The following is a 23949-nucleotide window of genomic DNA, read 5'->3' on the forward strand; positions in this document are numbered from 1 at the left end:
TTTAAGAGAATGTTTTGGGGCAAATTTTATATGGATTTGAGTGTCTTTTCATGTTCAGAAATGTTTAAACAAACTTTGGGATCAAATTTGGGCATTGGGGAGTCAAAATTGGGGTTTTGGAATGAAAATGGCTCTTTTTCCCGAAACTACTGTCATAACTCGCAACCGTACTCGCAGTTTCCAGTTGGATGCGAGCAACATGGGCTCCCTGGAGCCAACTCGCAAGGGCGAGTGAAGTTACTCGCAGTTGCGAGTTGTACAGGGCAGTACCCCCTGTTTCGCATTCTTTCATTTTTTTCCCTCGTTTCTGTCGTGAACTGGTTTTTGGTACAAACATGAAAATTGTAGATAATATTTTTAGCTTTCTAAGGGCGTTGGTTTGACTTGAATATGATTTTTGGTTTTCAAGTTATGGGAAAAATACTCTTGAAAAGTTTTGTCGAAAAATCCCGCATAACTAGTTCTAAGTCGACCTAATCCTCGTGGAATGTTTTTAATCTTTGAAACTTGATTTTTATGAGTTCGGCTAAGGAGGTTAAACTGTGATGTAGTGAACCTACTTGTTTTACTTAGAAATGGGAAATTCTTTGAAAAATGATAATTGAGACGAACTTTGTGATTTTCATGATTTCGCTATGTTTGGCCGGTGAAACGCCAAGGTATCCTCTACGGCATTCATAGGTATGCCTAGTTGAGGCATTGGAACTTGTTTACTTGGTTTTGGTTAAATGACCCAATTATTTTCAATATTGTGATTTTTGAGACGAACTTGATTGAAAATGATCTTGAGAACCAATTGCTTATGAACCCTTAATGATTAGATTGATATGATTATGAGATGATGTATGAATGGTTGTTAGGTGATGAATATGATGTTTGTGATCATATGTTGTAATTGTTCTTTTATTTGGATTGTAAGGAACTATGTGGAGATATGAAACTATATGATATAGTTGAATGATGATTATAGCCGTTGACTTATAGCCGTTGATTATAACCGTTGAATTGTTGTGAACATATGCATGGTGAATTGAGTCATATGTTCATGCATCATATGTCGTGTCGGATGTTATATCCATATTGCCGTTGACTATAGCCGTTGAAAATGATGTTTTTGTTGCATCATGGGTGACGACCTTGAGGAGATTTGGTACCACATGCATCTAGATGAGTCTAGAGCCATTGCATACTCTGTTGGTGAATTGAAATGCATTGAGTTGTGAATGATGATTGAATTTGTTAATTGTTGATTAACATGGTTGATTTTGTGATGTGTGTGAACTTGAGATGATGATATTGAATGATGTGAATGTTAAGAATACTTGTGAATACATGTATAGTTTGTTATCCATCGTTCTTAAATGTATCTTTCATTCTCAAAGTTTCTTGTTAATTTTAATTGGATTTGATGAGTCAATAATTAGTCTAATTTAATGCATTATTTAGTTTAGTTTTATTAAAGATTTGATTTTATTTTATTGCATTTTATTTCCCTTTTGAATGTTTTACTTTAAATTGCTTTTTATTATATTTTAGGAACGAATATATGGTGGAAGGTGTCTTGGAGCAAAAGAAAGAGGACTGGAGCAAATACAGTGCGAAAATATGACGATACGGGACAAAAATATATTCCCACCAAGGCAGAAGCTTGGCACGGCCCGTGCCAACATGTGGCACGGTCGTGCTCGATCCAGAACCCTCTTTTGCTGCTTTTTCTTCGGGCCCAAGTTACCCTGTTGCAGCTTTACTGTTTTACCCTTTTAGTTGCTTAGTTTCTAAGTCAATTGTAAAACTATAAATAGAGTAGCACTCCATCATAAACATTCATTTTTTGTTCTTGGAATAAAAGTTCACTTTTATATTATTGTTCTTTTACTTTATTGCTTTCTCTCTTCTTCCCCCATGTCTACAATGAACGTTAGTGAGTAGACTCTTCTTTGTCTTGGGATTGTTGGAAAAGTCTAATGACATAATCCTAACGAACCAAGCTTAAACCCTAATTTCTATGTAACCCTAATTTCTAATTTAGATTCACCGTTTTAACGTGGATTAACAATTATCAAACTGTGGAAGCGAAAGCGGAGGGTTTGATAATCATTAATCCATCATCCCAAACATCAATTCATAAAGAGAGAGCGGAGCTTTGATGTTGGAACAAGTGAATCTAGACAATAATTGCAAGGGCAGCGAAATAATCTTTGCAATTATTGAGACACAAGTAGTTTCAATCCTTATAAGCATCTTCTAGTAATCAAGTCAGCGAAATAGGCTTGGTTACTAGAGGTAAACTCTCACCGGACTTTCATCGGAAAGGTGAGGGGCTAAAGGGAAACCGGTCTTTAGAAATTAAGGTGTAAACCATGGAATTAGAAGTTAAAGTCTTTTCTAGTGAAAAATTTGTTATTATGATGAACCGATAATCCCAAGGCACTTTTATATTATTGTTATTTACTTTCAGCAATTAAACCCCCTTTTTATAAACTTTTCTCTCTTCTAATCATTCTCTAAAAGTTAATTGAATTCGCAACTCCCTAGCGGAACGATACTCTTCTTACTACTATTACTTCGATAGGCCGTGCACTTGCGGTTTGGCCCTATCAAGTTTTTGGCGCCGTTGCCGGGGAGTTGTTGTAATTTGTTTAACTTTTTAATAGTGATTAGACTGAAAAAAAAATCTTTTTCTTTATTTTATATTATTTTTTATATAGAAAAAAAAATATATCTCTTTCTTTATTCTTTCTTTTTCTATTTCTTCTTTTGCCTTTAGCTTCTTGGGAAGATAATAACGATATGACTAAGGAATGCACTCTCATAGAGTATGCAATCCCATCTTCAAATGAGTCATACGATGCTATTGTGTACCCAACGGTTGATGACAATTTTGAAATAGAACCTGCACTTATTCACTTAGTGCAGCAAAATCAATTTTTCGGATCACCCACTGAGGATCCGAATTTTCATATTTCAACTTTTTTAAGACTCAGTGGAACCGTGAATGCAAACCAAGAGGTCGTAAGGCTGCACTACTTTCCTTTTTCCCTAGGGGGTAGAGCTAGTACTTGGTTTAATTCATTGGAAATTGGTTCTATCACTTCATGGCATCAAATGAAGCAAACTTTTCTTGCCCGATTCTTCCCCTATTCTAAAACAGTTCAATTAAGGAATCGAATCACACAATTCACTCAAAAAGATGGAGAATCACTTTACGATGCGTGGGAGCGTTTCAAAGAAATGCTTAGACTTTGTCCCCATCATGGTTTAAAGAACTGGCTTATTATTCACACTTTTTATAATGGTCTTTTGTATCCCACAAAAATTTATGTTGATGCAGCTGCAGGTGGAGCTTTGATGAACAAAACATACAAAGAAGCATATGCTTTGATCGAGGACATGGCACAAAACCACTATCAGTGGACCTACGGAAGGGACACCACTAATGTTGCTCTTTCACCCTCTCAGAAAGAGGTAGGTATGTATGAAAATTCTTCCCTTGATCATCTAGCTGCTAAAGTTGACGCACTCACACAAAAATTTGATAAAATAAATACTAGTGTTGTCACACCTGCCCCTGTATCACCTCTTTGTGAAGTTTGTGGTGTATTTGGCCATATTGGCATTGATTGCCAACTAGGTAGTGTTGTTAGAAGTCCTGAGCAAGTAAACTATGCTCAATATAATCAAGGGTTTAAAAACAATCAATTTTTTTTTCAAACCCCTGAAAATCTTTTTGGACAACAAACAACACCACCCGGTTATGCAAACAACCAAGGAGTTCCTCAAAAATCCAGCTTGGAAATTTTACTAGAAAAATGTGTTATTGATCAATCCAAGCAGCTCCAAGAGCTTAAAAATCAAACTGAATTTTTGAAGGACTCTCTTGCCAAACATACATCGAACGTAGACTCCATAGTTAATCACAGTAAGATGATAGAGACTCAGACTTCTCAAGTATCCCAACAGGTGGCTACTCCCTCTCAAACCTCTGAAGTCCTTCTAGACCAAACCGAAACCAACCCCAAAGACCATATAAGTGCTATTATTTTTAGGGATGGTAACCAATTAGAGGACCTCGTTGTGAAAATTCAGAACAATGAAGGAGACATAGGAAGTGATAAGCCTCAAAGTGAGAAAGCTATAGGAGAGAATGACAAGCCATTTGTTTCACCATCTCATGAGCCTAAAATTCCTTTAACACAAGAGTTTGCTAAATCCAAGTTAAATGAGCAGTTTAGAAATTTTATTGAAATACTTCCAAACAAATTGCCACCTAAACTTAAGGATCCAGAGAGATTTTCCATACCTTGTGTCATAGGATATAAAACATTTGAGAAAGTCATGTGTGATTTGGGAGAGAATGTTAGTTTGTTGCCATTATCCCTTAGTGAGAGATTGGGTATAGGATAGTTAAAACCACTTTCTAACCGTCAAGCTAGTGACTCTAAACAAGCGCTTTGTGGGAGGCAACCCACGCATTTAATTGCTTTGTTTTGTTTGTTTTTCTTTGTTTTAAGTGTTTTGTAGGTAATTGTCCAAGTTTGATTCGAAAAAACTGAAAAAGAAAAATTTTGAAGCCCCCTGACCAGAAGGTTGGCACGGCCCGTGCTAAGGCTGGCACGGCCGTGCCAGGTATTTGAAGAAAAACATAGCCAGGAGCCACAGAGTGTTGGCACGGCCCGTGCCAAGGGTGCCACGGCCGTGCCCGATTTCTGGCCTTCTATAAACCCAATTTTTATCTTCTTCTCCATTCATTCTCAAACACAAACCTCTCTCTACCTTCAAACTTCTCTCTAAAACTTCCATAACTATCAAACCTCAAACCTTCATATCTCCATCAAAACTCAACCAAATCCATTCAATTCTTCCACAAATCAATCACAAACTTCATCCAAACCACATAATTCACCAAAACCCTAACCTTTCCAAAACCTAACCCAAACACCACAAATTCTCAACCAATCTCCATAACTAAACCCATAAACCTTAATTAAACATCAACCCCAACCCTAAACCAATCCTTTCCACCAAAAATCTTCCCAAATCCTAAACCTTCAAACCAATTCAAACAAAGGTCAATGGCTTCAAGAAGAAGTGGTAAGGAACCAGCAAGATCTCAAGGAGGTCCTCCCCCAAAGAAGCAAACACAAGTCAAGAATCATGGAATTCAGTTCAAAGACAACAAACAAAGGGACAGGTACAAAATTCTTACTTCTAAAACCTTACATCCCTCTAGATATCCTGATTCCTATGATTTGAATGTGCTAGGGCTTAGAGATGATGTTTTTAGGTTGATAGGTAGGCTAGGTTGGACTGATATGCTAACACCTATGAGGGGTTATGAGAATTTTACTTATGAATTTTTAAGCTCACTTGTTTTTACCAAAGATAAGTTGAATTTTGATAACCCTAATCATAGAGTTGTTTTCTGGTTAATGAATATTGATTATAATATGTCTCTTCAGCACTTTTGTGAAACCTTAGGTTTTACCAATGAGGGGTATATTCATGATCATTGGGATGATAGTCTAAAATCGGATAACTATGACCCAGCTGCCTTTTGGAACCGTATCACCGGCCTTGATAACTATTTCCCTAGAGCCAACAAAGCTAGCAACATTCACAACCCCGTACTTAGGTACCTTCAACGGGTCATGGCTTGCACAATTTGGGGTAGAACCGAGCTAGAAAACACTAGACCCGATGAGTTTTTCATGTTATGGGCAATGCTCTACAACCACCCTGTCAACACTGGTTTTTATTTGATTGATTACCTAGACTTCTTAGGTACTAGACCACCCAGAAAGGGAGACATAGTGGTGGGCGGCATCATTACATACATAGCTAGGTGTTTTGGGGTGAGTGAGGATGAGGGGATCAAACCAATCGAGGGAAACAATAGGCTCAATAGGGAAACCCTCATTGCTATGAATTTCATTAAACATCGTCCACCACTCCATTACCAACTTAAGCTAAATGTGCCAATCATGTTTTTATTGCCTAACCCATCTCGGACTATCACCGAGGTGGAAGAAAATTGGTTGTATGTTGATGATGTGCAGGTTCTTCGTGAGCAAGATGATGATGAGGGAGAAGGTGCTAACTTGCACCATGATGTAGGAGAAGGTGCTAACTTGCACCAAGAGGAAGAATACCATGGCCACGAAGCCGGTGAACTTAATGAAGATCAAAGATGGACATGGATTCATAATGAGATCGAGAGGATGAGCACCGAGCAACAAAGGCAAGGTGTTGAAATCTCCGGCCTTCGCAATGAAGTTCAAAGGGGCAACCGTGTCAACGATGGAAATAATGAGATGCTCCGTCGGATGATGCAACACCTCCAACTTCAAGCTCCTCCCTACGAACCTCAATAAACAAATGTGAGCTTTCCTCTTCCTCTCTTCCCTTCTCTCTTCTCTCTTTCTCCTACTCTATCTCTTCTACTACTCCTTCTTCTACTTCCTCTTCTTCTTCCCCTTCTACTCTTTAATTTTCTTTTTCTTTGAATCATTGAGGACAATGCTTCCCCTAAGTGGGGGGGGGGGGGGGGGGGGGGAGGGGCTAATAAAGTGTCTAGAGTCGTAGTGTTTCCAAACTCCCTTGAACTTTATTCTTTTGTTTTGTTTTTATAGCAAAGGGCATGATTAGTAGCTTGTTTTTAATGTAAAATATGGCATAAATTTTTTTGTTTTGTCTCTTCCTTAGAGGTTGTTTCTTGTACGTAAAAGTAGTTTCCTGTGTTTCTTGTGTTCTTGCTATACCCATATCTTGTTTTATTGTGAAAAAAATCTCCAATGAGAAAAGCACCCAGTTGCAATCTTTGAGCAAGTGTATGAATAGGTATTTTAAGGAGCACGTTCTATCTTTAGTGTTAACTTAGACCCTTTAAAGTCTTCAGAGTAAGAGTAGTATACGTTTGTGTGGGAAATAATCAATTGTGCCTTAATCATTATATTCTCTTAATTTGTTAAAGTTAAATGGGGCGGGAGAATAACACCAACATGTGGGGGAAAGGACAATCCCTAACTTCCTAATTGTGGTGGTGACTCCCTAATTTGAACTTAAAGTGAAATAAATTCATCAATGCTAGGGGGAAAGGACAATTACATCAAAAAAGACTTCCTACGCGGAGATGAAATAAAAGAAAATTTTGCAGCACTGCTTAGGGTGATTTTGAATCTAGGGGGAAAGGACAATTACATCCGAGAAGACTTCCTACGAGGATAGATAGCCCCTAAGCATCTGCAGCCCCTTGTGCTTAATTGTTAATCTAATTTAATTTTAACTTAAATTCCCATCACTCTTATATGAAATGAAGAAATGACTTTTCTCGGTTACTTCAGCACTAAGGATAGAACCTATTCCTCATAATATCTGTCTTATACAGGAGCAAGAAAAGGGTTGGACTGCACACACACACACACACTCACTTGAGACTTGATGTTGGGTAGAATAGGTTCATGAGGAATGTTTGAAATTGTAATTAGTGTACTTGAAGCAAAACCTTTCTTTTGAGACATGTGTTCTTAATATTGCCATGATTAATCTTTTGTTGCTGCTATGTCTATTTCCTTTTGCTTGAGGACAAACAATGATTCAAGTGTGGGGGAGTTTGATGAGTCAATAATTAGTCTAATTTAATGCATTATTTAGTTTAGTTTTATTAAAGATTTGATTTTATTTTATTGCATTTTATTTCCTTTTTGAATGTTTTACTTTAAATTGCTTTTTATTATATTTTAGGAACGAATATATGGTGGAAGGTGTCTTGGAGCAAAAGAAAGAGGACTGGAGCAAATACAGTGCGAAAATACAAAGATACGGGACAAAAATATATTCCCACCAAGGCAGAAGCTTGGCACGGCCCGTGCCAACATGTGGCACGGCCGTGCTCGATCCAGAACCCTCTTTTGCTGCTTTTTCTTCGGGCCCAAGTTACCCTGTTGCAGCTTTACTGTTTTACCCTTTTAGTTGCTTAGTTTCTAAGTCAATTGTAAAGCTATAAATAGAGTAACACTCCATCATAAACATTCATCTTTTGTTCTTGGAATAAAAGTTCACTTTTATATTATTGTTCTTTTACTTTATTGCTTTCTCTCTTCTTCCCCCATGTCTACAATGAACGTTAGTGAGTAGACTCTTCTTTGTCTTGGGATTGTTGGAAAAGTCTAATGACATAATCCTAACGAACCAAGCTTAAACCCTAATTTCTATGTAACCCTAATTTCTAATTTAGATTCACCGTTTTAACGTGGATAAACAATTATCAAACTGTGGAAGCGAAAGCGGAGGGTTTGATAATCGTTAATCCATCATCCCAAACATCAATTCATAAAGCGAGAGCGGAGCTTTGATGTTGGAACAAGTGAATCTAGACAATAATTGCAAGGGCAGCGAAATAGTCTTTGCAATTATTGAGACACAAGTAGTTTCAATCCTTATAAGCATCTTCTAGTAATCAAGTCAGCGAAATAGGCTTGGTTACTAGAGGTAAACTCTCACCGAACTTTCATCGAAAAGGTGAGGGGCTAAAGGGAAACCGGTCTTTAGAAATTAAGGTGTAAACCATGGAATTAGAAGTTAAAGTCTTGTCTAGTGAAAGATTTGTTATTATGATGAACCGATAATCCCAAGGCACTTTTATATTATTGTTATTTACTTTCAGCAATTAAACCCCCTTTTTATAAACTTTTCTCTCTTCTAATCATTCTGTAAAAGTTAATTGAATTCACAACTCCCTAGCGGAACGATACTCTTCTTACTACTATTACTTCGATAGGCCGTGCACTTGCGGTTTGGCCCTATCAGGATTATGATGATGTAATGCTAACCCTCAGTGGTTTACCACCTACCTTTCCGTATGTACGGGTAGATATAGTGCAGGATGCTTAGACTTGTGTTGATGTTGCCGAGGAGCGGAGTTCCTCTTTTTGTGCAAGTGTCTAGATTAGGGCGCTGATCTAGGGTAGTTCTTGCACGTTGGATTTCTATTTGATTTTGTAGTTTTGGTGTTGAGACATTATTATGTTGAGATTTGAGATATTATTGTATCTGAGATTGGAGGATGTTGTTTTTGTATCTTATTTCTGAGATTTATAATTGTTATGAATTATATATGTGTTTTGTTGCTATGTGATATAACATGATCTTTATGCATGTATGTTTTAATTTGGAAGACGTAACATCTATTTCTAGAATATATTTGTATATTCACGCGTTTTACCGCTTAATAGAAGTAGGGTGTTACAAGTTGGTATCAGAGCCGTGGTCAGTCTTGTCCGGACTAATGGACTAGTAGACTAGTATCCGTTGATTTTTCCTGTTTGTATACGAACGGTAATGAGTTACCTTCGATACTTGTTAGTTGTGCTGTTGTCCTTATCTGTTGGTTTGGTTATGGTGTAGAAGTGAGATGACTGGTGGTAGAGATGATGCGGCGATTGCGCAGGCTTTGGCTTCGATGGCTCAGGTGTTGGCTCAGGCTAATGAGCAGGCGGCGGTTGGTCATCGTGATCCTGGTGAGGCGGAGGAGCAGAGGCTGGATCGTTTCTTGCGAAACAGTCCACCAACGTTCAAGGGTAGGTATGATCCGGATGGATCTCAGGCATGGGTGCAAGCCATAGAGAGGATCTTTCGTGTTATGGTGACTAGTGAGGATCAAAAGGTCAGATTGGCTACTCACATGCTTGCTGAGGAGGCTGAGTATTGGTGGACCAATGCTAAGGGAAGGCTTGAGGCTGGTGGAGCTGTGACTTAAGCTAGGTTCAAGACTGAGTTTTTGAGGAAGTACTTTCCTGAAGATTTGAGGACCAAGAAGGAAGTGGAGTTCTTGAACTTGAAGCAAGAGAACTGTTCGGTGGCTGAGTATGCTGCAAAGTTTGAAGAGCTTTTGAGGTTTTGTCCGTACATCAATGCGGAGGATGCCATGGTCTCTAAGTGTTTGAAGTTCAAGAGCGGTTTGAGGCCCGATATCTATCAGTACATGTGTATTTAGGAGATCCGAGACTTTGATACTTTGGTGCATAAGTGTCGCATGTTTGATGAAGCTGGAAAGGTCAAGGTGAACCATTATAAGGACAAAGGAAAGAAGAGGGAATCTGGTGGAGGCTCTAAGCCGAATGTTGCTGATGTGAGATGCTACAAGTGTGGAATCTTGGGTCATTACTCTAGTGGTTGCAGGAAGGGTGATAGTTGCTACAAGTGTGGACAGAAGGGTCACAAGGCGTTTGAGTGCAAGAATGATATTACTTGTTTCAACTGTGGTGAAGAGGGTCATCTTAGTACTATGTGTACCAAGCCGAAGAAGGCGGCAGGGAAGGTGTTTGCATTGAATGCGGAAGAGGTGGAGCATCCGGATAATCTCATCCGAGGTATGTGTTTTATCAATAGTACTTCTTTGATTGCAATTATTGACACTGGTGCTACTCATTCTTTTATCGCGGTTAGTTGTGTTGAGCGTTTGGGTTTGGTTGTGACTCCGTTGTCGCGAGGGATGGTTATCGATACCCCGGCTAGTGGTTCGGTGACTACTTCCTTAGTGTGTGCTAAATGCCCTGTTAGTTTTGGTAACATGGATTTTGAGTTGGTTCTTGTCTGTCTTCCGTTGAAGCATATGGACGTGATTTTCGGTATGGATTGGATGTTGACTTTTGGTGTTAACATTAATTGTTTGACCAAGAGTGTGACGTTTTCTAAGCCGGTAGCTGAGGAAGGTGGGAAGTTCTTGACCGCAGAGCAAGTGAAGAAGTCCTTGGATGGTGAAGCTAGTGTGTCCATGATGTTTGCTTCCTTGAAGGAGAGTAGTGAGAAAGGAGTTGGTGATTGGCCGGTAGTGCAAGAATTTCCAGAAGTTTTTCCGGACGACATCACCAAGTTACCGCCGGAGAGGGAAGTTGAGTTTGCAATTGATTTGGTACCAGGAACGAGTCCTATCTCGATTGCGCCGTATCGGATGTCTGCATCAGAGTTGGGTGAGTTGAAGAAGCAATTGGAAGAGTTGCTCGAGAAGCAGTTTATCAGACCGAGTGTTTCTCCGTGGGGTGCTCCAGTGTTGTTGGTTAAGAAGAAAGATGGAAGCATGAGGTTGTGTGTGGATTATCGGCAGTTGAATAAAGTGACGATTAAGAATCGGTATCCACTTCCGAGGATTGATGAGTTGATGGATCAGTTGGTTGGCGAGGAGGTGTTCATCAAGATTGATTTGAGATCAGGATATCATCAGATTAGAGTAAAGGCGGAAGATATATCCAAAACTGCGTTCAGAACGAGGTATGGACACTATGAGTATTCCGTGATGCCATTTGCAGTGTCTAATGCGCCAGGTGTCTTCTTTGAGTATATGAATAGGATATTTCATCCTTTTCTGGACCGTTTTGTGGTGGTGTTCATAGATGATATTTTGGTTTATTCGAAGTCTGAAGAAGAGCATGCCGAGCATTTGAGGATTGTGTTGGGAGTCTTGAAGAAGAAGAAGTTGTTTGCTAAGTTGTCGAAGTGTGAGTTTTGGTTGCGGGAAGTGAGTTTCCTTGGTCATGTGATTTCTAAAGGTGATATTGCCGTGGATCCATCGAAAGTTGATGCAGTGTTGCAGTGGGAATCACCTAAGTCTGTTTTTGAAGTGAGGAGCTTTCTTGGATTGGCAGGTTATTATCGGAGGTTCATTGAGGGATTCTCTAAGTTGGCGTTGCCATTGACGCAGTTGACTCGGAAAGGACAAGCTTATGTTTGGGATGCTAAGTGTGAGAGGAGTTTCCAAGAGTTGAAGAAGAGGCTGACTTCAGCTCCAGTGTTGATTTTGCCGAATCCGAAGGAATCGTTTGTTGTATATTGTGATGCTTCTAAGATGGGTCTTGGTGGTGTGCTTATGCAGAATCGTCAGGTTGTGGCTTATGCTTCGAGGCAGTTGAAAGTGCATGAGAAGAATTATCCGACTCACGATTTGGAATTAGCAGCCGTGGTGTATGTGTTGAAGATTTGGAGGCATTATCTATATGGTTCTATGTTTGAAGTGTTTAGTGATCATAAGAGTTTGAAGTACTTGTTCGACCAGAAGGAGTTGAATATGAGGCAGAGAAGATGGTTGGAGTATCTTAAGGATTTTGATTTCTAGTTGAGCTATCATCCTGGAAAGGCGAATGTTGTTGCTGATGCTTTGAGTAGGAAGTTGTTGCATATGTTTGCTTTGATGGTTAAAGAGTTGGAGTTGATCGAGCAGTTCCGAGATTTGAGTTTGGTTAGTGAGTTGACGCCGGATGGTGTGAGGTTGGGAATGTTGAAGCTGACAAGTAATATTTTGGAGGAGATCAAAAATGGACAGAAGGAAGATTTGGAACTTGTAGATCGTGTGGTGTTGGTTAACCAAGGCAAGGGTGGAGACTTCAGATTGGATGAGAACGGTGTTTTGATGTTTCGCGATCGTGTTTGTGTGCCTGATGTTCTTGAGCTTAAGAGACAGATTTTGGAAGAAGGTCACAAGAGTAGTTTGAGTATTCATCCAGGAGCGACTAAGATATATCAGGATTTGAAGAGGTTATTTTGGTGGCCTGGAATGAAGAAGGAGATCGCAGAGTTTGTGTATGCTTGTTTGGTTTGTCAGAAGTCTAAGATTGAACATCAGAAGCCGTTAGGCTTGATGCAACCATTGTTTGTGCCAGAGTGGAAGTGGGATAGTATCTCTATGGATTTTGTTGGAGCGTTACCGAAGACTGTTAAGGGTTTTGATTCTATTTGGGTGATTGTTGATCGGTTGACGAAGTCGGCACATTTTGTTCCTATCAAGACTGGTATGTCTGTAGCGAAGTTGGCTGAGATCTACGTTGAGCAGATTGTTAGATTGCATGATGTTTCTTCTAGTATTGTGTCGGATCGGGATCCGAGGTTTACTTCTAAGTTTTGGGAGAGTTTGCAAGTTGCTTTGGGAACTAAGTTGAGGTTGAGTTCTGCTTATCATCCCCAGACTAATGGTCAGACGGAGAGGACTATTCAGAGTTTGGAAGATTTGTTGAGAGCTTGTGTGTTGGAGCAAGGTGTCAGTTGGGTCGAAAGTTTACCGTTGATTGAGTTTACTTACAACAACTGTTTTCATTCTAGTATCGGAATGGCACCGTTTGAAGCTTTGTATGGTCGGAGGTGTAGGACTACTTTGTGTTGGTATGAGTCAGGAGAAGGTGCTTTGCTAGGACCGGATGTTGTGCAAGAGACTACGGAAAAGGTTAAGATGATTCAAGAGAAGATGAGAGCGTCTCAAAGTAGGCAGAAGAGTTATCATGATAAGAGGAGGAAGGACATTGAGTTTCAGGTTGGTGATCATGTGTTTTTGAGAGTTAATCCTGTAACCGGTGTCGGTCATGCTTTGAAGTGTCGGAAGTTGACTCCTCGTTTTGTTGGACCGTTTGAGATTGTTGAGAAGGTTGGGGTTGTAGCGTATCGGATTGCGTTACCGCCATCTTTGTCGAATCTTCATGATGTGTTTCATGTGTCTCAGTTGCGGAAGTATGTGTATGATGCGTCTCATGTGATTCAAGTGGATGATTTGGAAGTAAGAGATAATTTGACTGTCGAGACTTGGCCAGTTAGGATTGAGGATCGTGAAGTGAAGCGTTTGCGTGGCAATGAGATCGTTTTGGTTAAAGTGATTTGGGTTGGACCAACTGGTGAGAGTGCCACTTGGGAATCGGAGAGTAGGATGAAGGTTTCGTATCCGGAGTTGTTTCCTTTAGGTAATTTTCGAGGGCGAAAATTCTTTTAGTGGGGGAGAGTTGTAACAACCCGATTTTTCGCTAGATTTATTTTATTTATTTATTTATGTGTGTTATATGTGCTCTTATGTGATTATTGCCTCTGTGTGTTTTTTTTTGGTTGGGAATCGTAGAATTCGGCATTAGAGGGGTATTTTAGTCATTTTGAATTTAGGGGCATTTTGGTCATTTTGAGAGAAGGGGTAATTTTGTAATTTTTGCTGGAGGTTATTTTTAGTGCTTAGTAAGAGTATTATTTTAACAAGTTACTAGAAGGTGTAGTAATTATTTTATTTACTATTAAGTGACCGTTAGTGTCATATTTTACCGTTAAGTGAGTAGTAACATTTTTGAGGTTTAAATAGAAATGAGTTAGGCCCATTAAGGTTTGTGAGATAAGCCCAATTAGGGGAGCCTATATAAACTAATGTTAGTAGAGAAATAGGGTTTTTCACCAACATTTTTCATTTGAGAAGAGAAGGGTTAGAGGCTAGAGGGAAGAACAAGAGCAAGGGTTAGAGGCAAGAGGGGACTCATCATCTAGGAGCTAAATTGAAGCTTGGGTTAGCGATTCTTGGTGCTAGAGGTAAGAGGGTTAGGTTTCAACCATAATTCCTAACTTTTAATTTCTACCCATTTTGTGAAATTGATGAATTGAATCTAATTAATTGTAAATTCGTGTTCATGTTTTGATGCAATGTTTGGGTATGTAAATTGAATGTTATTTGAGTTGTTGATGATGAAATTACATGCTTAAATTGTGGTTAAGTGTATGCTTTGCATTTTTGTCCAAAAATGATGAAATGAGGTGTTGTTGTGAAGAATTATTAATGAATTCATGATGGTTAATTGCTGTTGTTGTTGAGGGATGTTGTTGTTGATGATTAAAACCTTGGGCAATCATAATTGTGGAGTTTGCTATGACTTTGTGTTGTTTTTGAAGTTTGATCAAAAATGGGTCAAATGATGATTTTTGTTAAGAGAATGTTTTAGGTCAAATTTTATATGGATTTGAGTGTCTTTTCATGTTCAGAAATGTTTAAACAAACTTTGGGATCAAATTTGGGCATTGGGGAGTCAAAATTGGGGTTTTGGGGTGAAAATGGCTCTTTTTCCCAAAACTACTGTCATAACTCGCAACCGTACTCGCAGTTGCCAGTTGGATGCGAGCAACAGGGGCTCCCTGGAGCCAACTCGCAATGGCGAGTCAAGTTACTCGCAGTTGCGAGTTGTACAGGGCAGTACCCCCTGTTTCGCATTCTTTCATCTTTTTCCCTCGTTTCTGTCGTGAACTGGTTTTTGGTACAAACATGAAAATTGTAGATCATATTTTTAGCTTTCTAAGGGCGTTGGTTTGACTTGAATATGATTTTTGGTTTTCAAGTTATGGGAAAAATACTCTTGAAAAGTTTTGTCGAAAAATCCCGCATAACTAGTTCTAAGTCGACCCAATCCTCGTGGAATGTTTTTAATCTTTGAAACTTGATTTTTATGAGTTCGGCTAAGGAGGTTAAACTGTGATGTAGTGAACCTACTTGTTTTACTTAGAAATGGGAAATTCTTTGAAAAATGATAATTGAGACGAACTTTGTGATTTTCATGATTTCGTCATGTTTGGCCGGTGAAACGCTAAGGTATCCTCTACGACATTCATATGTGGCCTAGTGGTATGCCTAGTTGAGGCATTGGAACTTGTTTACTTGGTTTTGGTTAAATGACCCAATTATTTTCAATATTGTGATTTTTGAGACGAACTTGATTGAAAATGATCTTGAAAACCAATTGTTTATGAACCCTTTATGATTAGATTGATATGATTATGAGATGATGTATGAATGGTTGTTAGATGAATATGATGTTTGTGATCATATGTTGTAATTGTTCTTTTATTTGGATTGTAAGGAGCTATATGGAGATATGAAACTATATGATATAGTTGAATGATGATTATAGTCGTTGACTTATAGCCGTTGATTATAGCCGTTGAATTGTTGTGAACATATGCATGGTGAATTGAGTCATATGTTCATGCATCATATGTCGTGTCGGATGTTATATCCATATTGCCGTTGACTATAGCCGTTGATAATGATGTTTTTGTTGCATCATGGGTGACGACCTTGAGGAGATTTGGTACCTCATGCATCTAGATGAGTCTAGAGCCATTGCATACTCTGTTGGTGAATTGAAATGCATTGAGTTGTGAATGATGATTGAAATTGTTAATTGTTGATTAACATGGTTGATTTTGTGATGTGTGTGAACTTGAGATGATGATATTGAATGATGTGAATGTTAAGAATACTTGTGAATACGTGTATAGTTTGTTATCCATCGTTCTTAAATGTATCTTTCATTCTCAAAGTTTCTTGTTAATTTTAATTGGATTATGATGATGTAATGCTAACACTCAGTGGTTTACCACCTACCTTTCCGTATGGACGGGTAGATGGAGTGCAGGATGCTTAGACTTGTGTTGATGTTGCCGAGGAGCGGAGTTCCTCTTTTTATGCAAGTGTCTAGATTAGGGCTCTGATTTAGGGTAGTTCTTGCACGTTGGATTTCTATTTGATTATGTAGTTTTGGTGTTGAGACATTATTATGTTGAGATTTGAGATATTATTGTATCTGAGATTGGAGGATGTTGTTTTTGTATCTTATTTCTGAGATTTATAATTGTTATGGATTATATATGTGTTCTGTTGCTATATGATATAACATGATCTTTATGCATGTATGTTTTAATTTGGAAGACGTAACATCTATTTCTAGAATATATTTGTATATTCGCGCGTTTTACCGCTTAATAGAAGTAGGGTGTTACAAGTTGGTATCAGAGCCGTGGTCAGTCTTGTCCGGACTAATGGACTAGTAGACTAGTATTCGTTGATTTTTCCTGTTGGTATACGAACGGTAATGAGTTACCTTCGATACTTGTTTGTGGTGCTGTTGTCCTTATCTGTTGGTTTAGTTTTGGTGTAGAAGTGAGATGGCTGGTGGTAGAGATGATGCGGCGATTGCGTAGGCTTTGGCTTCGATGGCTCAGGTGTTGGCTCAAGCTAATGAGCAGGCGGCGGTTGGTCATCGTGATCCTGGTGAGGCGGAGGAGCGGAGGTTAGATCGTTTCTTGCGAAACAGTCCACCGACGTTCAAGGGTAGGTATGATCCGGATGGAGCTCAGGCATGGGTGCAAGCCATGGAGAGGATCTTTCGTGCTATGGTGACTAGTGAGGATCAGAAGGTCAGATTGGCTACTCACATGCTTGCTGAGGAGGCTGAGTATTGGTGGACCAATGCTAAGGGAAGGCTTGAGGCTGGTGGAGCTGTGACTTGGGCTAGGTTCAAGACTGAGTTTTTGAGGAAGTACTTTCCTGAAGATTTGAGGACTAAGAAGGAAGTGGAGTTCTTGAACTTGAAGCAAGAGAACCGTTCGGTGGCTGAGTATGCTGCAAAGTTTGAAGAGCTTTCGAGGTTTTGTCCGTACATCAATGCGGAGGATGCCATGGTCTCTAAGTGTGTGAAGTTCGAGAGCAGTTTGAGGCCCGATATCTATCAGTACATGTGTATTCAGGAGATCCGAGACTTTGATACTTTGGTGCATAAGTGTCGCATGTTTGATGAAGCTGGAAAGGTCAAGGTGAACCAATATAAGGCGATGAATGAGAAGAAAGGAAAGAGTCATGGATTTGGGAAGCCGTACAACAAGGACAAAGGAAAGAAGAGGGAATCTGGTGGAGGCTCTAAGCCGAATGTTGCTGATGTGAGATGCTACAAGTGTGGAATCTTGGGTCATTACTCTAGTGGTTGCAGGAAGGGTGATAGTTGCTACAAGTGTGGACAGAAGGGTCACAAGGCGTTTGAGTGCAAGAAGGATATTACTCTTTTCAACTGTGGTGAAGAGGGTCATCTTAGTACTATGTTTACCAAGCCGAAGAAGGCGGCAGGGAAGATGTTTGCATTGAATGCGAAAGAGGTGGAGCATCCGGATAATCTCATCCGAGGTATGTGTTTTTATCAATAGTACTCCTTTGATTGCAATTATTGACACTGGTGCTACTCATTCTTTTATCGCGGTTAGTTGTGTTGAGCGTTTGGGTTTGGTTGTGACTCCGTTGTCGCGAGGGATGGTTATCGATACCCCGGCTAGTGGTTCGGTGACTACTTCCTTAGTGTGTGCTAAGTGCCCTGTTAGTTTTGGTAACGTGGATTTTGAGTTGGATCTTGTGTGTCTTCCGTTGAAGCATATGGACGTGATTTTCGGCATGGATTGGATGTTGACTTTTGGTGTTAACATTAATTGTTTGACCAAGAGTGTGACGTTTTTTAAGCCGGTAGCTGAGGAAGGTGGGAAGTTCTTGACCGCGGAGCAAGTGAAGATGTCATTGGATGGTGAAGCTAGTGTGTTCATGATGTTTGCTTCCTTGAAGGAGAGTAGTGAGAAAGGAGTTGGTGATTGGCCGGTACTGCAAGAATTTCCAGAAGTTTTTCCGGACGACATCACCAAGTTACTGCCGGAGAGGGAAGTTGAGTTTGCAATTGATTTGGTACCAGGAACGAGTCCTATCTCGATTGCGCCGTATCGGATGTCTGCATCAGAGTTGGGTGAGTTGAAGAAACATTTGGAAGAGTTGCTCGAGAAGCAGTTAATCAGACCGAGTGTTTCTCTGTGGGGTGCTCCAGTGTTGTTGGTTAAGAAGAAAGATGGAAGCATGAGGTTGTGTGTGGATTATCGGCAGTTGAATAAAGTGACGATTAAGAATCGGTATCCGCTTCCGAGGATTGATGAGTTGATGGATCAGTTGGTTGACGCGGAGGTGTTCAACAATATTGAATTGAAATGCATTGAGTTGTGAATGATGATTGAATTTGTTAATTGTTGATTAACATGGTTGCTTTTGTGATGTGTGTGAACTTGAGATGATGATATTGAATGATGTGAATGTTAAGAATACTTGTGAATACATGTATAGTTTGTTATCCATCGTTCTTAAATGTATATTTCATGCTCAAAGTTTCTTGTTAATTTTAATTGGATTATGATGATGTAATGCTAACCCTCAGTGGTTTACCACCTACCTTTCCGTATGGACGGGTAGATGGAGTGCAGGATGCTTAGACTTGTGTTGATGTTACCGAGGAGTGGAGTTCCTCTTTTTGTGCAAGTGTCTAGATTAGGGCTCTGATCTAGGGTAGTTCTTGCACGTTGGATTTCTATTTGATTATGTAGTTTTGGTGTTGAGACATTATTATGTTGAGATTTGAGATATTATTGTATCTGAGATTGGAGGATGTTGTTTTGTAGCTTATTTCTGAGATTTATAATTGTTATGGATTATATATGTGTTCCGTTGCTATGTGATATAACATGATCTTTATGCATGTATGTTTTAATTTGGAAGACGTAACATCTATTTCTAGAATATATTTGTATATTCGCGCGTTTTACCGCTTAATAGAAGTAGGGTGTTACACTGCCTCTAAGAAAAAAGGTATGATTGATATGAACACTCAAGATGCTTTACTTGCTAGTAACAAACTTCTTAGAATTCAAATAGAAACTCTAGAAAAAAAAGTTGGATGCAAGGGAGGTGGCTCAACTCTCCGCAAAAGCAACATGTGACTTTTGTGAGCAAGCTCATAAAAGTAGGTCGTGTTTACTTGCAAGTTTGAGGTTATCAGAAGAACCTAGAGATACACATGAGGTAGATATCTATTTAGTTTGCAAACTTTACTAGAACATGATTTTCAGGCACTAAGCTTGATAACCCTAGGAATGAAACATGCAAGGTTGGTAAAAGTAGTAAAGGAGGGAGCAACAGTCGAAACGAAGAGGCACTCAATGTAAAAGAACTTCTGAAGGAAGAAGAAGACCTAAAAGATGTTGATGGAGAAGAAGGTAAGGAACTAGAGGAGAATGAAAGTTCTCAACAACTAGTTAAACTCATGGGAAAGCTTAAGGTCAACCTGCCCATAAGAGAAATGTTAAAGCATAGCCCTTTTGTGTGAATTTTATGAAAGACCTTTTACTACTTAATGGTAAGCCATCAGATGATAAGATGGTAATTGTTAGCAGAGATTGTTGTGTTGTTTTTAAAGACAAACCTCTGAAGAAGATGAAAGACCCTGGTTGTTTCAACATCCCTATCACCATCAAGGATTTTTATTTAGGAGAAGTGATATGAGATCTAGGAGCAAGCATGATGGACGAGTTGACAAGTGCACCAAATCGTAACAAATAATGAAGTAGTAAGTTATCGTCTCCATAAGAATTGTCGTTCAACTTAGCAATTAGCAGAATTAGGATTGTCCTTAAACATTATACTATTGTATATTTCCTCAAAAATTTGTATTATTGTATTTTTTTTAGACAAACAAAATAACAATATCTATTTGACACTCACATACATAGGTGAATGAGCTAATAATTTCAACATTTTTGTTAGTTGAGTTAGAACTTGGACAAAATTATATTATTGTAAAAATAAATGAATTGATGTTTAAATTTATTGTGAGGAATAATGACATATTTACAAAGATCCTTTTTTTCTTGGGTAAAATGAATCACATTATACCTATTCTAAACAAATATGATGATTATGTTACAAAGTTTCACTATAAGCTTTTGTCAGATGTTGTTGAAGAAGACTTGATGTCGTATTCTAACGAGTCGTGTTTATACTTGACGGGGTCTTGCTTGAGTATCCCACCATGAGCTGGAGTTAATTAGGACCAATTAAAATGTTCACTGTCCCATTCCCATAGTGATTCTTGGAATTGAACCTCATCACCATTATTTTCATTGTTACTATTTACATGCCAATTTGTGCTATTTGAACCTCCTACAACCTCTAGTGGCATATGATTACTTTGGAGTCCCCCTAATTGAGAAATTTCAAATGAACTTGTTGCATCCTGATGAGTAGATGTGGCACCAAATGGATTTTGATCAATCTCATTAACCGGTAATTGATTAACTCTTTCTCTCTCTAATGGACGTCTATCAAATGCTCGAAAGCTTCCTGATATTACATACACTCGACACAAGCTGAATTCTCTCCTCAACTATAAAACACCAAAAAACAAAAGCTAAATTTAAAACTAAAAATAGAAATAAAGAGTAAATTTGTTAGAAATAAAGTTAAAATTTATTTGTTCATTTGTTGTTTTTTTAGTTTAAAGGATTCTTTTTATAGAATAGTAAAATTTGAATCAAATAATAAAAATAGATAAAATTATAAAATATCTCCTACTTGATTTGAAAACTCCTCTCAACTGTTTTTTCCTTTTTTGTTTTTGAAAATTTTCATATATCTAATAAATTTTAAGAAGAAAAAGTAGAAAAATACATACCCTAAATGTCATTCATACTATGTCAAATCTTATTTTATCAATTATGGCTATTTTGCTCTGATATATTTATAAATTTAAAAATACACTAAAGCAATATACACTTTGTACTTTTGATCCAAGTATTTGTTGGTCATAAAATACTATACTATTGTTTTATTTATAGGCAAGTGTTACTTGTATGAATTTCATTTTAAGGATCCATATATGTTAATTTTCAGTTTTACGTATTTGCTAAACTTAATTTATTTTTATTGTAACAAAAAAATATTTATTTTCTATCAACTTGCACCTATTGTATACCTTAATTATTACATCATGACGATGATGATATAATGATGCAATATATACCTGAGGTGTGGCAGTGTTGGATTGGTTAGATACTTGAATGGCTCTGTATTCATTCATCTTCCATTTTGTTTTCCTTCCACTTGGAGCTTTTCCTTTATAGAACACCATGGTTTTTTTCACCCCAATAACTTTGTTATCCGAAGAATAAACATAACCAGGAGAACCTGTTGCCTTCCAATACCCACAAGCAGTAGTTCTATTAGGTCTCCCTCCCCTTGCTTCTCTCTCTTGACCTGGTGAAAAGAAAAACCATTGCTCTTTATCTTCGCGGCAAAGCTCTCCCGCAAGAGCTGCAAAAACACATTGCGACAAAATCATCAAACTATGTAAATCGGTAATATGTTCCAAGCAGACAACTCGGTTGATGAACGGGGAAATATAAAAAAAGTATTAACCATGAGGTCAGAGTTCGAACTCTGGATATAAACCATATATAACCTAGTAAAAGTTTGTCTATAAAAGAAAGAAATGGAAAGTGCAAATGAATTAATGTTATGAAAGTTTATATTAATGTACTTACTTGGGAGGTTCCATGGTTCTACACCATTGATGTCAATAACTGGAATAACCCTATCTATAGCACTTGTTTGGCCTTGTAATTTATTATTTAGATAAAAGCTAACAAGCTCTTCTTCAGTTGGGAAGAAACGAAAACCAGGTGGGAAGGTATCTTCCATTGAATTAATTGAATTCTACTTGATTTCGTGTCTCTTTTTACTTTAAAAGTTTCAAGTGTATTGAATATATATATGCAAACCATATACGTATGTACAAGTGTGCAAATACTTGGGTGTAGGGACAAAAGATGAAAGGTGTGGGACATATTGGAGTAGAAATTTTGTCGGTTTGGGTTAGAGGGTAGAAACTTCCACACGGTTATAGGGGCAAGAATATGTCTTCGCAAATGCAAAATTATTTTGGGTTCCTTGTATTGGATACTACTAATGCTCCTATCATCCAATTAATTTCCCTTTTGAATAAGTCATCGACTCTAAAAACCCATTAAAGAAATAAAAAAATTAAGTAACGTAGCTGTCTCCCATTTGTTGGCAATATACGTAATCATTTCATTGTTTTTATGAGCATATACGTAATCATTTTATCTTTGTAATATTTTATTATAGTAATATTTAGATTTTATGATAAAATTATATAGACATTATATGGATAAACTTGAGTGCATTTTCTTAAATGTTTTTCGTATGAAATTAACTGAAAATACACTTTTTCAATATAACAAAATTTGAGAAAATTATGGATTTTAATAAATCTTAAAAGATTTAGTTAAGAAACACAATAAAAAACATATAAGAAAATGCACTTAAGTTTTCTTTTCTATATTATATATCAAAAGAAACCACTGAATCTAGGGTAAATGGTCCGTGTGGATGGATAATTATTGTAAATCATCAAGTATCAAGTTCATTCCAACTTAAAAAAATTAATATCTTGTATGAAATTTGGTGTTTTTTATTTTTATTTCGCACTTTTAAATAAAAAGTAAAAACTAAAGAAATTCTCTAGACTAAGTTGAGTAAACTTTTTTCTTTTTTTTTGCAAAACTAAATTGAGTGAAATTTTCAATAGAAAAGTCATCTTCTTTAGCTCACGTTTATTTTATCGACATTAATTCATGTCTATTTCATTAGAGCAATGTTATATCTCTAGAAAAATAACATCAAGAATTCTTCAAGAATAAAGAGCAGCCAATCACAATACACTATTTGCCACAATTCAAGGAGGCGTGGCTGAAAAATAGAAAGTGAACAAATAAATCATCTAATTAAAACTTGCCAACTGTGTCTTGAAAAATTCTTGATGCTATTTTTCTAGAGAAATAGCATTTTCCATTTCATTATACCTATTCTAGTTACAAGATAATCTTACAAGTAGAACTAGTCAAACGTGTGTCTCATATACATTTACATGTCATATAGCATATAGAACGTAAGTATAATACACACGTTACACATAAACAACATTTTGCATACCTATGTACAAAAAATGCCGAAAGACATCAATCCTAAATTCAACACCTACCTACATAAACGTGCGTATCATTCTGGAATTTCTCCTTCCTTTTGCAAAGGTGATGAATCACTTAAACACCCTGATTTTCAACAACTAGGGTATATTTTTTTTTAAGGAACTAGGGTATATATTTTTAACAACTAAAAACTTGTTGGTAAAAAGATTCATATTTGTGCTTTAAATAAAACCAAAATAAATTTTCCTTTCTGAAACCTTTTAACTTGACAACTAGAGAGTTTCCGAAAAAAGTTTAAGCATAAGCCAAATAACTGAATAATACATGCATCAATACTATATGTATTACAAACAATAACTTATGTAAATACTCATGAATAATTACACCCAAAATAAAAGTCATAAAAGGCATGTATATTATGATCTATCTCCTATATGGTTAATCATAATCTTAGGGCACTGCAACATATAAGAATACTAGTGTGCGACCCGTGCGCGGACGCACGGGTAAACTTATATTCGGACAACGCAA

At 37.7% G+C, this 23949-nt stretch overlaps 1 protein-coding gene and 1 non-coding gene across 2 annotated transcripts; both read right to left on the minus strand.

The window, feature by feature from the left end:
* Window positions 1-3153: 3153 nt before the first annotated feature.
* LOC146930011 (small nucleolar RNA R71) lies at window positions 3154-3260 on the minus strand. The gene has a single exon (XR_015009158.1). It is a non-coding gene; the product is annotated as a small nucleolar RNA R71 (small nucleolar RNA).
* Window positions 3261-20215: 16955 nt separating this feature from the next.
* LOC146930012 (NAC domain-containing protein 90-like) lies at window positions 20216-22220 on the minus strand. The gene is made up of 3 exons (XM_085701684.1): window positions 21952-22220; window positions 21432-21721; window positions 20216-20795 (listed from the first exon to the last, which is right to left on the minus strand). The coding sequence occupies exons 1-3, from the start codon at window positions 22106-22108 to the stop codon at window positions 20457-20459; spliced, it is 786 nt and encodes a 261-aa protein (XP_085557810.1). The 5' UTR covers window positions 22109-22220; the 3' UTR covers window positions 20216-20456.
* Window positions 22221-23949: the final 1729 nt, after the last annotated feature.

The sequence above is a fragment of the Medicago sativa genome, chromosome 4 (assembly GCF_051527215.1).
Source record: "Medicago sativa cultivar Bolivia chromosome 4, Bolivia_mono, whole genome shotgun sequence".
Lineage (NCBI taxonomy): Eukaryota > Viridiplantae > Streptophyta > Magnoliopsida > Fabales > Fabaceae > Medicago > Medicago sativa.

Excerpts from the sequence above, each read along its gene's own strand:
- LOC146930012 (XM_085701684.1), bottom strand. The coding sequence starts at position 22,108 with ATGGAAGATACCTTCCCACCTGGTTTTCGTTTCTTCCCAACTGAAGAA. Across the intron at positions 21,722-21,951 it reads AGAACCATGGAACCTCCCAA|CTCTTGCGGGAGAGCTTTGC; the intron begins GTAAGTACATTA and ends GTGTTTTTGCAG. Across the intron at positions 20,796-21,431 it reads CCAACACTGCCACACCTCAG|TTGAGGAGAGAATTCAGCTT; the intron begins GTATATATTGCA and ends GGTGTTTTATAG.